The 12130-nt window shown below is 47.8% G+C and overlaps 2 protein-coding genes across 4 annotated transcripts in view; both read right to left on the reverse strand.

Annotated features, from left to right (window-relative positions):
* Window positions 1-1813: 1813 nt before the first annotated feature.
* ANP32A (acidic nuclear phosphoprotein 32 family member A) overlaps window positions 1814-12130 on the reverse strand; it is a 42162-nt gene continuing 31845 nt past the window's right edge. The window contains exons 2-7 of the mRNA XM_034939020.3: window positions 10662-10811; window positions 10305-10427; window positions 7296-7494; window positions 5856-5953; window positions 3310-3373; window positions 1814-3042 (exon numbers count right to left, since the gene is read on the reverse strand). Of these exons, the coding sequence (XP_034794911.1) occupies window positions 2981-3042; window positions 3310-3373; window positions 5856-5953; window positions 7296-7494; window positions 10305-10427; window positions 10662-10811 (696 nt within the window). The 3' untranslated portion in view covers window positions 1814-2980. The remainder of the gene's footprint in view (window positions 3043-3309; window positions 3374-5855; window positions 5954-7295; window positions 7495-10304; window positions 10428-10661; window positions 10812-12130) is intronic.
* The window catches only part of LOC129393935 (uncharacterized), a 32784-nt gene continuing 31471 nt past the window's right edge, over window positions 10818-12130 (reverse strand). For all 3 annotated transcript variants that reach the window (XR_008621029.1, XR_008621028.2, XM_055098164.2), the window contains exon 2: window positions 10818-11084. Coding sequence is in view for 1 of the 3 variants with exons in the window: in XM_055098164.2 (XP_054954139.1) it covers window positions 11009-11084 (76 nt within the window). In the remaining 2 variants the exon portion in view is untranslated. The remainder of the gene's footprint in view (window positions 11085-12130) is intronic.

Genomic DNA, 12130 nt, shown 5'->3' on the forward strand with positions numbered 1-12130 from the left:
TCTACATAAGGTGCTGTGATGATTCGGTAAGATTAATGAGACGCTGCATTTGAAGGAAAGGGCCTAGCCCATAGCAAGAGCTCAGGAAAAGCCAGCCCTGCCCCTCTCTCCTCTCCTTTGTCTGAGCTTTCTGTGCCACTAAGTTCCATCAATGAAAATAGCCCCAGATGGGCCTGGGTTTCATGCTGATTCCACTTCCAAGTTACTTGACCTGTTTTCCTTATCTGTTAAATGGACATATGATCTTCCTCAAGGGTTGACGTGAATGCTTGGCATGATTAATACAGAAAGGGTTCTCCTCCCTGAGGCCCATTAACATCAACCCATTCACCACCTTCCATTTTTCCTTCCATTTTGTAGTTCTTTCTTTGTGAGACAAGTCCTCAGCCTGTCATCCAGGCTGGAGTGCAGTGGGGTGATCATGACCCACTGCAGCCTCGACTTCCCTTGCTCAAGTGATTTTCCTGCCTCAGCCTCCCGAGTAGCTGGGACTACAGGCGTGCACCACCACGCCTGGCTAATTTCTGTATTTTTTGTAGAGACGGGATCTCACTATGTTGCCTATGCTGGTCTCAAGCGATCTCCTGGACTCAAGCAATGCATCCGCCTTGGCCTCCCAAAGTGCTGGGATTATAGGCATGACCCACCGTGCCTGGCCTATAGTATTTATTGCTGTATCTGTTAGTCACCTGATCCTTAAAGACCCCATGGAGGGAAGTCAGGGCCAGAAAATCTGAGGCCAGACCACAGCATCTCTCAGTTTCACCCCACTCCCATGTTCTTTCACTCTGAGAGGCACAAGAACATGCCTGCCTAGTTCATTCTCACAGCCCAGGTGCTTAGCACAGCACTTGGGCCAGAGGAGGTCACTTCTCCATCCCATGCTTGGAACCACAGGCAGCTTGCTCCAAAGGGCAGTAGGTGCCAGGGTACCACCCAGAGGGTGAGGTGGGTCACGGGCTCTTCTGGAAACACTTTACACTGCTGGAATCACACAACTATAAGACATTGTAAGGAACTAGGACTTGTTGTGGGTTCAAGGCTGTAAAGAATGAATACATAAGAATGAGTATATGTGTACGTGTATAAACAAACAACCACAGTAAATTGGCTGAACTCTTCTGGAAAACATGGAACCTTGTACATGAGCCTCATAAATGTTTTTAGCTTTTGGTCCAATGACTCTACTACTTCTAAGAGTTTGTACTAAGAACTCCACAAAAAGTATGAATAAGTAGTAATATAACAATGTCCACTACAGGGGTAAGCTGGACATAACGAAAACATCTAACCATTTGGTTAGAATTAAGTAAATCAGAATATAGTTGATGGACTACTATGTAGCCATTTAAGATACATGCTTTTGAAAATTAAAGAAACAGGGAAATGATTATAATACTGTTAAGTAAAGTAACAAAATAAAACACCATATGTAAACCTCTGGGTTTGTGAAATAATTTGTTTTATAAACATTCCTGAGTTTTCAACCATACATTCTTTTTACAATACGACAAACAAAACAATGAAATATTCAAAACAAGGTTCCAAGGTTGGCCCAACTTGATTGTTTGGGTACTTGTTTTTTTAGTAACTCTGTAACTTTTTTAAAGGAAGCTTTTAATGAAGATACACCACTGAGTCTTGCTTTAAGACCAAAAATATCCAAACATAGTATCACATTATATATATCTCATAAGAAAAGCTATTCTATCAGGTAACAAAAATGAAGCTTCCCCCTCACCTAGCAGTTCATCTGGAATGCATCTTGAAAAGATCAATGGCCTGTTGGACTCAAAGAAGCCATCCCCAAAAAAATTGTATAAAAAGATTTATTGAAATTTATCAATGACAAACAGACATAAAACTCAAAGTTTGGCTCTTCTGAGGGGCAGGAGAAAAACTGGTGCAGATGTTCTTTTATACAGATGAAACATGGGTTCAGAAATTACACGTCACTTCTAAAGCAACCAGAAGAGGGACACGAAAGCAAACCTGTACATTCACTAGGAATTTGCAGTCATTTCAGATTTCCACTAGGTAAGAAAATACAATTTTGCGTTAGTTTTTCCGTGCTCGGGTGTATGAAAAAAAAAACCCAGCCGACATGCAGCAACGTCTCCAGCGCTTAGGTCTGTAAAAATGTTCTAAGCACAGAAGTACATGTGGAAGAATTCTCTCATCATTTTTTGTAAAACAAAGCGTTCTAATATTTTACAGAACAAGATAGGACAGTTTTTTTTCTTTTAAAGAAGTTGAAGTTTGAAGGTGTGTTTCTTCTAATTTTAATTACCAAATCCATTTTCCTTGTAACTTAACACAACAAGCCTGCTGTTTTCAGCTCTCTGGCTCATAAGCTCAAGAGTAACATCAGAGTCCTCTTTGTAGAGCGAAGCCCACCACCATCTGTGAAAGGGGAAAAGGGATGAGAGATGGGGAATGTCCCCAGACCAGTGCCAAAATACGCCTTTAGGTTGCTACTTACAAACCAGGGCGTTGGATGCCTCTAGCAGGCCCGAGAAAAGCAGGTATCATGTGAACCAAAGCAAAAGATATGGCTGGTGCTCAGCCCCTCCTGGGCATTGAGTAACCAAACTGAGACCAGCCACAGCTTTCCAACCAACCCAAGAGACTTGGGAAATACCAGGAAACGTAAGAGAACTCCAAACCATCCTCTTTGAGAGTCAGGAACAAATGCTCACTTAGTGTGTACTTAGCTATCGCATTTACAGGGACAAAAACCAGACACAAAGAAAAAGTAGGGGGAAAAAATAAAGAGTGGCAGTAAAAATAGTATTTTATTCCACCCCCACCCGCCATCCCTCCCCCCGCAACCCCCAGTACACTTTTCCCCTCTCGTTCCCACAGCAACGTTACAATCAGAAAAAAATAAGTTTCAGGGGGCAGGATTGGAGGGGGGAGAGGGGATATGGGTAAAAACAGTCAAATCACAATAGGAATTTTTCAAAATAGGTTATTCCACTTAGTCATCATCTTCTCCCTCATCTTCAGGTTCTCGTTTTCGCTTCTGACCCCTTTCTTCTTCTGGAAAAGTAAGAAAGTGGCATTTAGATTAGTTATTAATCCCACCTCTTTAACTCAACCCACCCAGTGAGAAGTCAGGGGACCCACGACTAGCAAGCTGTGCCATCCTTGGAAACCGAGGCAAGACATCTGCACAGCTGGAAGGGGAACCTGAGGCCTCTGACAGGAGTGTCCTGCCCACTGCCAGGGGCCTCTGAGTCTAAGCAATCTAAGGCCAAAGTGAAAGGGCCAGGCTGCTACCAGCTGAGAGTAAAAAGGCTGTCATACCACCAAGCTCTTCTTCATCTTCCTCGTCATCTACCTCTCCATCGTTATAACCTTCTTCATCCTCCTAGGAGAAAGGACAGACACCAGAACATTAGAAATGCCCCGCCTTGGGATATGCTGAGGAAGCCACACAGAGCACAAAAAGGCCGGGGTCACCCCCAGCCTCTCAGAGCCCCCACCAAGACTTGACATCTCGGGAGGAATGTAAAGCAGAGGTTCTTAATTTATTTCAGACCAAGGACCCATTGGGAAATCTGCAGAAAGCTTTGAACTCCTTCTCCAGAAAATGTCCGTATCATTTATAATATTTGCAAGCAGTTTCAGGGGGTTATGGATTCCAGGACCCAGGTTAAGAACTCTGATCTGAAGTCCCTGTAAGGCAGGCAGCTTTCCAGTCTGCACGTTCTCTGAGGAGAACAAGTTCCCGAGCAGACTCCCTGACGTGCAAAGTAGGCCATCCTTTCTTGCATCTGTCCTCAATCTAGTTTTGGCTTCAAGAGAAGACCCCAGTTTCAGCAAATCTAGATTCTGTGGGCAAGTCCAACGTCACCTGACCCAGCCCCTTCCCTAGCTTGCAAACTTGGACCACCTGGAAGGGTTGGGGAAGATAAATTCAAGACCCCCTGAGGACATCATTCCCAACCGGCTTGAGATTCAGCAAGATGTATGACTTTCTTTCTCAACACAGGGCCCTTGCTTTCCTCTGCTCCTGAAAGTATATGCAAGTTGAATCTCTGCTTGTTAAACCTGGTTCCTGAAGTTTAAAAGAACTTGGTGACAGATTTCTTTTTTGTCAAGGGAAACATTCTTTTAAAATGTCACCAAAGAGTTCCCTCATCAGTCTGTTTGCTAAGGTTCTGGTTTTTTTTGCATGTATAAGCTCTGCTTTACTGAAAGCTGGAAATATGCAGATGGTCAGTGAGATTATTTAAAAAACAAAAAACAAAAAACAAAACCCACAACCCTCCCCCCATCCCCACCCCCCCAAACCTCACATGCAGCACTCCTGTGACAGGAAGAGGAAGATGAAACAGCTATTAGCCAATACAACTTACTGCCCTGTTCTAGGGGAACCTGTTTTACTAAGACTTTATTTTTAAAATACAATATTCTTTAGAGATGAGCCTAAGAGTCTAGACCTAGGGAGAAGACAAAGCCAGCAGCACAACTAAACAGAAACCAAGCTCATCTGGCCAGCTTTTTTTTTTTTTTTGACTGAGTCTCGCTCTATTGCCCAGGCTGGAATGCAGCGGTGCCATCTCGGCTCACTGCAACCTCCGCCTCCCAGGTTCAAGCGATTCTCGTGCCCCAGCCTCCTATGTAGCTGGAATTATAGGCATCCGTCAACATGCCTGGCTAATTTTTATATTTTTAGTAGAGATGGAGTCTCGCCATGTTGCCTAGGCTGGTCTTGATCTCCTGACCTCAAGTGATCCGCCCGCCTCGGCCTCCCAAAGTGCTAGGATTACAGGCGTGAGCCACCGCGCCTGGCCTCCGCGATTCTATTGTCATTGGCCTGTGTCTCTCAAGCCTGGGCCGGCTGGCTGGAACTGGAAGACACTATCTGAGTGAGTCCATGTGGCAAGCGGATGTATCTGCATCCTCCATTGAGGGAGACAGGAAACTGCGGGGGGAGTTGGGAGGGGACACAGGCGCCTTGTCCATGCTATTGTCACTTTAAAACTCTCTAGTTCTAACTTTTGCAATTAGCAAGAGTTGATTTAGAATTCTGAGCAAGTCATAGAAAATGACTCTGCTACAGAGAGACTCAGAACACACAAACACAAAACCCAACACAGTGCCAGGAACCTGGAGGAGGGTGTGAACGCCTACAATAAGCAGTCAGACACTTACCCCTTGTCAGACACTGTCCTTAAGCATTTTACTTACACTTCACTTTATCCTCTTAACAACCCTGTGAGAAAGCTATCATGATCCCTATTTTACAGATGAAGAAATAGGCTCAGAAAGGTCAGGTAAATTGTCTGGGGACACACAGCTTGCGAGTGGTAGAGCTGGGACTCACCCCCTCACAGATCTTGTTAAAAAACTGGGAACCAGCCAATCTCTTTAGGAAAATGGCCAACTCCTGGTGCTCTATTTCCATAGTGTCACTCTCTGATTTGGGATCCAGCAGTGTTATTCTGCTACCTATCAGTTCAAGGCAGACTTTGGTTTTCCCTAGCACAGTTTAAGTGCTCAATGAATTATCTTAATTAGCATATGAAAGCAAAAAGCAGAAAATGGGGCCATGCATTCTGTACTTCTTCACATAGAAACAACGGCCAGGCTTACCCCAGCAGGTTCAGTCCCTGCCTCTAAAATCCTCTTCCCCTCTTCTAATCCAGCCTCCCCAGAGCTTACTGCAAGTCTTGTCTCCCCAGAAACAGCCCAGCGAAAGGCTCTGAAATGGACTCACTTCACTACCCATGGGGGAGCGACTCTCCTAACCAGGGCTCCGGGGCTGCCAAGACTGATCACAGAGGCAGTCAGTGGGACTGCCTCAAAGGGGCAGACGGTGGCCCTGCCCAGCCCAGCCTCCTTACCTCCTCCTCTCCACTCACGTCCTCCTCTTCACCTTCCTCCTCCTCATCCTCGTCCTCCTCGTCTTCCACTACCTGAGCATCTTCATCATACTCCTCCTCTGTGCAATTGAAATGGGGAACGGAAACAGAACTAGTGGTGAGCTGGCTCCGCCCCCCCAACAGCACAGGTCCCTGTAGCGTCTTCAGTGTGGGGCTCATGACCCTCCCACACCCACCTAAGTCCAAAGATGGAACACACTAACTCTCATGAAAACAGTGCTGACATAATTAAACACATCCTGAAGTTGTGCCAAAGATAAGCCCCCCTCACAAGTGTTATGCATGTGAAAGGCCCCTTCTGGAGGCCTCTCACACCGAGACCACCAGGAAATTGTCAGAGCACAGCAACAGGTTCCGGGGCCCGGGAAAGCGGCAAGGTCAAATCAAACTCCTCAGGTTAAAGGTGAGAGATCTGAGGCACAGAGAGAACTGACTTGTTCAAGGTCACGCATCGAGTCACTAGTTGAGCTGGGCCTAGGGGACCTGGTCCCGGGACTGCCAGTTTTGGCTCCTTTCTGCCATATCACAAGATCCCCACCAAGGCAAACATGGTCTCTGAGTATCTTGCAAAACACTCCCAATTGAACAAAGAAAACCAAAATCCTGTATCTGAATTAATTAATCAGGCAAGTGTCTCCATTCTCAACTTTATCTGGCCACGAAGATGCATGGGAAAGCTGCACTGTGCTGGTGGCAAGGGAGAAGGGGAGGGAACAGGACTCCCTTCTTTTCCCTCCTTCCTTCTTGTAGGCCTCGACTGCACACCACACTGCCAGGGAACCCAACAAGTGGCCTGCAGTCCTCCACTTCTGAGCACCTGGGGCTCCTGAGCACCTGAGCCTGTGCCCCTAGGTGTGGGGCTGTAGGCTGCAACCACCAGGGGGCCCCACAACCCCTCTAGCTCTGGACCTCCTCTCCACTACTGAATACCTAGATGGGAAAGAGGGGTCCTCAGGCCACACCCTCTTCTCTCTCTATCCCCTCCCTCCCTCCCTGGGAGAGTGTCTAAGTGCAGGTCACACTACAGAAAGACTGTAGAATCCCACTCCCTGGGGGCTTTGGAAAAGGGACAAAAATTGAAGTGGGGATTCAGTTGGATGGTTTTAAAGGAGTTATTATGCAGTTGGAGAATCTCAGGATATTTCCATGAGCATGGGACTCATGCTTTGTTCTTTTAGGGAAGTCAACCAATGAGACAGATTAGGGACTATGGAAAACAAAGCAGACAGCCCCACTCCCCTCCATAGCTTTGGAAGGTGGTAGCTACCAGACAGCCGGCCAGCCTTCAGTAGCTGGGTGGGGGCCTCCCAACACCCAGCCCACCCACCTCTGCAAAGCCAAGGACGAGCCCCAAGGCCTCAGCTGGGCCCCTGCAGCCCTGGGCCGCACCCTGTCACCCACCATCCTCATCCTCCTCCTCATCATCCAGGCCCTCCACGTAGCCCTCAGCATCCGAGTCAGGGGCCTCCTTGTCGTCCCGGTCATAGCCGTCGAGATATGTGAGTTGCGGGAGGAGCTTGAACACATTTTCTCGGTAGTCGTTCAGGTTGGTTACCTCGCAATTGAAAAGGTCTAAGCTCTTGAGGTTTTCTAACTTTTTCTGCAAGCGGAAAAATGAAGCCAACAGTAAGTGATTTGTGGGAGGAAGGTGGAGGAACAGCCCTAGCAAACAGGCAAGGATGCCATGAGATAGCATGGGCAGACCATGACTTCCAGGTGATAAGGAAGCTTGGATTTGGCTCTGCTTAGCCACAGTGTTTGCCCAGACATATCACCTGCAGTTTGTGGGCCTCAGCATCTCCATCTGGAAAATAGGGGGTTGGACTGGAGGATCTTTGAAGCCTTATCCAATGTTAACACTTTTATTCTGCAATTACAGCTTCTGTCTTAACAGTGATTGACTTGAAATTAGCCTGGGGCTTTCTTGGTGCATGAGCCAAGAGGTTTACTGCCTCTCCCTGAGACTAAGGAGCCAGAGGGAAACCAAAAGTCAACTTGAACTAACAAACTAACTCCTTCTGCATCTGATAATGATGATGATAAGGGCGGTTAACATGGCACTTCATGTACTGAGTCACTTTATCTCACAACCCCTGTAAGGTAGAAATAATTATTAGTTAATTTCACATATGTGGAAATGGAGGGCACAGGATTTGGTAATTCATCAGGCAGCCCAACTTCAGACCTGTGCTCTTACTCTTTGAATACTGCCTGTCAAAAAAGGACAAGAGAAAAAGCAATGGAGGACCCCAATTCTGTCCATGGTATTTGACACGATGTGCTCTGTCAAAGCTTTACACCAGACGGGTTCTAGCCAATGTTATCCCTGTTTGATGGTAGAGGAAACTGAGGCCCAGGAAGTGAAGGGTCATACTGCTTGCAAGTAACTGAGCTACACTTTGGCTTCCCACCTCACCCACCTTTGAGGCACCAGGTACAAAAAAATCCCATCCCAGGCTGAGTCCCCATTCCAAAGGGGGCCAGGTCTAACAAGGGAGTGAAACCATTGCTCCTTGGAGTCAATGTCAGGAGCTAGGTTGCTCTCTCTATGACCTTGCAGTTGAGACCTGGGTCATTCTCAGCAGAAGCCAAGGGCAGGGAGGAAGTCTTGACAGTGGTCTGTGTGGGCAAGCCCAGCACCTGCTACCAAAAGCAGCTTCCCGCCCCAGGAAGGTAAGGCAACACACACTGACAAGCAGAGGCGGAGAAAGCACTGAGACACGTGTGATCTGGGCAGGGGGCAGTGGAGAGTGTAAACATGGACGTGCCTGAGTGCCTGACCCCTAATGGTGACCGAATCACAATGTTTTACAAGGATTTTATATACTCAATCCCCATACCTCACCCATATACAGAACTTCAAAGACTTTTTCCTTTTGTAATGACATTATAAAATCAAGACTTCCAGACAGATCAAAATAGTTTGGCTTTTTCCTAGGAGACCAGTGGAAGGCCTGAAAAGAAGTTCTGTGGGAAGCACATTCTACTAGTTGGCCCCAATGCCATCGATGGACAGGTAAAGAGCTTGGAAAAGAAATGCCAGTGTCCTCTTCTGCCACATTGGCCACCAGCAAGTCCCGTGAGCATCCATGGAGAGCAAGGAGTGCCTTTTGGGACAGAAACCCTGAAAACTCCAGCCCAATCTGAGGGATACCCAACCTCCCCTATAAACCCAGAAGGGAAATTTGGCAAACGTGGCCAATTGTCCTCCTGGCCTTTCCCCGATTCTAAGATGCCTGAGATGCTGCTGCTGCTTTTTTTTTTTTTTTTTTTTTGGAGACAGAGTCTCGCTCTGTCACCCAGGCTGGAGTGCAGTGATGCGATCTCAGCTCACTGCAACCTCTGCCTTCCAGGTTCAAGAGATTCTCCTGCCTCGGCCTCCCGAGTGGCTGGGACTACAGGCGTGTGCCACCACGCCAGGCTAATTTTTGTATTTTTAGTACAGATGGGGTGTCACCATGTTGGCCAGGCTGGTCTCAAACTCCTGACCTCAGGTGATCCACCTGCCTTGCCCTCTCAAAGTGCTGGGATTAAAGGTGTGAGATACCACGCCCGGCCTTATGAGGTGACTCTTATATGTATATTCACAACAGGTGTATTTACTTCATGTGGTAGTATTTCCTATTCCAAAAGAGTTGTTTTCAGTGACACATCTTACAGTTGATTTCCTTAAAATCAAAGGAATACAGCGAATCAGATCCTGGTAATTATAGAAAGCGTTGTTCTGAACATGACCTGCCCCTTTCTGGCTGGTAAATCAGTGAAGCTTAGGGGATGTCTATCTCTACAAGGATGAGCAGAGGAGCCAGAAATGCTACCCAGGCCCCTGAGAGCCTGTTCACTATCGCACCAAGGACTGGTGACCAGGGGTCACTCTTCTCCACACCACGTTGAGGAAGGCCTGCCTGCACGAGGCTCTCACACCACACGGCTCTCAGTCATTCCAGGGTTCTATGTCAGGACTGACTCATCTCTCACAGTTCAGGGGCCAGCGACCCAAGGAGAAAACTGGAGTCCACTTCCAGGGCCAGTTTAATTCTTGGATCGCTCCTCCCTTCCCAAAAAGGGGCAACAAGTCATGCCCTGAACCTGAAGACATTACAGCTCAGGTTTCCAAAGCTGAGCAGAAACTGAGTGGAAAAGCAGGAGACCAGAAATTGAAACTAGGGTTCTACGCTACCCGTACAATAGCTGCCCATTCTGTCTGTGACCTTGGTCAAGGTATTTAACTTCTCTGGGTCTCAGTTTCTCTATGGACTCAGCAGAAACAATAGCTCAATTCTATCTCATAGCACATCATGAGAGTCAAAAAATTAAGTGGGAAAAGGACAAATGCAAAAGTAGTATTTGCTGATGCCAATTCCTCCCACCTCCTACCCCTGCAGGGAGGGGAGGGTCCGAATGACTTACCAGTGGCTCTATTGTGCTGAGGTCTTTAATTTTGTTGCCACTTAAATTTAGATGCGTGAGGTTCGGACACTTTTCTGCCAATACTTCCAGGCCCCCTGAGACTCTGTTATCGCTTAGTTCAAGCTAAATAAGGCAGGGAAAGAAAAAGCAGAAACAGCTTTTAAAATGAAGGCTGCCGGCTCAGAGCTGCCGGGCTTTCCCCAGACGGGCAAGAAGGGAAAGCAGTCTCAGGGAATTGTCTGGCATGTTGGTGCAAGCACCTGGCTTTCCCTTCAATTACTCTTTCTAAACATAGGTAATAACCCTTCCCACTCCCCACCCCCGCCTCCCAGCACACACAGACTCCACTCTATTTACCTTCTTAAGTTTGTTTAACTTTGGTAAGTTTGCGATTGAGGTGAGGCCTACGTTGATTGTACTTAAGAATTCCAGTTCTTCAAATTCATCTGTGAGGCCTTCGAGTTTGCCTTCATTCGACCGACTGTTGTCCAGGACAAGTTCTTTCACCTGAAAGAAGGCCCGACCGTGTGAGCGGGGCTGAGGAATGGGGCTGAAGCAGGGGGAGGGTGTTAGAGGACTCCTCAGAGGACAGGGAGACAGACGCAGGAAGCAGTCAGTCACTCCGTCACTTCTTCTAGCTTTCCGGATCACTGTGCTGCCAACGACCACAGGATGGATTTGCCCACCCTGACTTTTCTGCCTTTTCAACATCTGGGTGAGAGGAGGCCTGTGGTGAGCCGAGCTGCAGAACCAGGGGGCCACTCCAGACAGGGGCCTTGGCTGTACCGCAGAAGACAAATCCAGTAAGCCCTGCTGCCTCTGCAAGGTTGGTGGTCTCATTCCAACCCTGCTCTCGCATTCTCCCAAAACCCACATGCACCAGCCACAGCGTTGTTAGGGACTTCTGGGCCTTGCCCCGCCACCCCAATGCCCCCACGAGACCCCCACATGCCCAGTTGCTTTCACCCACTCCTGCCATCACAGCAAAGCCTGCCGCTGTAGCTGGCATTCACATGGCAGTACCCATGTGGCCTGTCCTGAGGCAGGCGCAGCAGACCAGGGGCTCCTCCAGCTCTCCCACCTCTAGCCCAGCACTGTCCAACAGAACTTCCTTCAAGAACGGAAACAGTCTGTACTGTCCAAGACAGGGGCCACTAGTCACATGTGGCCACGGAGTGTGGCCAGTGAGACTAAGGAATAGAGCTTTTAATTCTATTTAATTTCAATTAATTTAAGTGTAAACAGACACAGGTAACTACTATATTGGATAGCACAGCTCTAGACTTTGCTCTTCACGGTCCAGCATAGACGTGGAAGGAGAATGGAAACCCACAAACTTAGGATGGGCCCATAATGAAATGCTGAGATCTGTCTCAAAGTCTGTGCTTGGAGGCACCTCTGTGGCCCTGTCTTTTTCCCCACTCAGCTCCCTTACCCACAATTTGGGTCCTAAATCCTTTATTTCTAATGAGGTAGAACGAATAAAAAGCCACCCTCTCACAGGGTTGTTAAGAGGTAGACTTAGCTGAAGGTGAAACTGCAGGTTCTAATGAAGAAGGTAGAAAGACAGGCCGAGGAAGAGTAACCAGGTCGCAGGCATGAAATGACCCTGGGAGTAAGCAAAGGAGACCCGGCGTGTGGCCCTCCAGGCAGCTGGCCCAGAGTTCTCCTTCCTGTCCCAGAGCAGCCAGCTTCTGGGAAACCTGGCCTCTCTGGACTGGAAGACACCTTAAATGTGATCCCTGCCTGCACCTGGTATCTCAAAGAGTCCCTTCAGCCCAGGACACAGCAGCCCAAGCTCCCTGCAGGTGCCAGGAAACACTTAC

This window comes from Pan paniscus, chromosome 16, assembly GCF_029289425.2.
Source record: "Pan paniscus chromosome 16, NHGRI_mPanPan1-v2.0_pri, whole genome shotgun sequence".
NCBI classification, from domain to species: domain Eukaryota; kingdom Metazoa; phylum Chordata; class Mammalia; order Primates; family Hominidae; genus Pan; species Pan paniscus.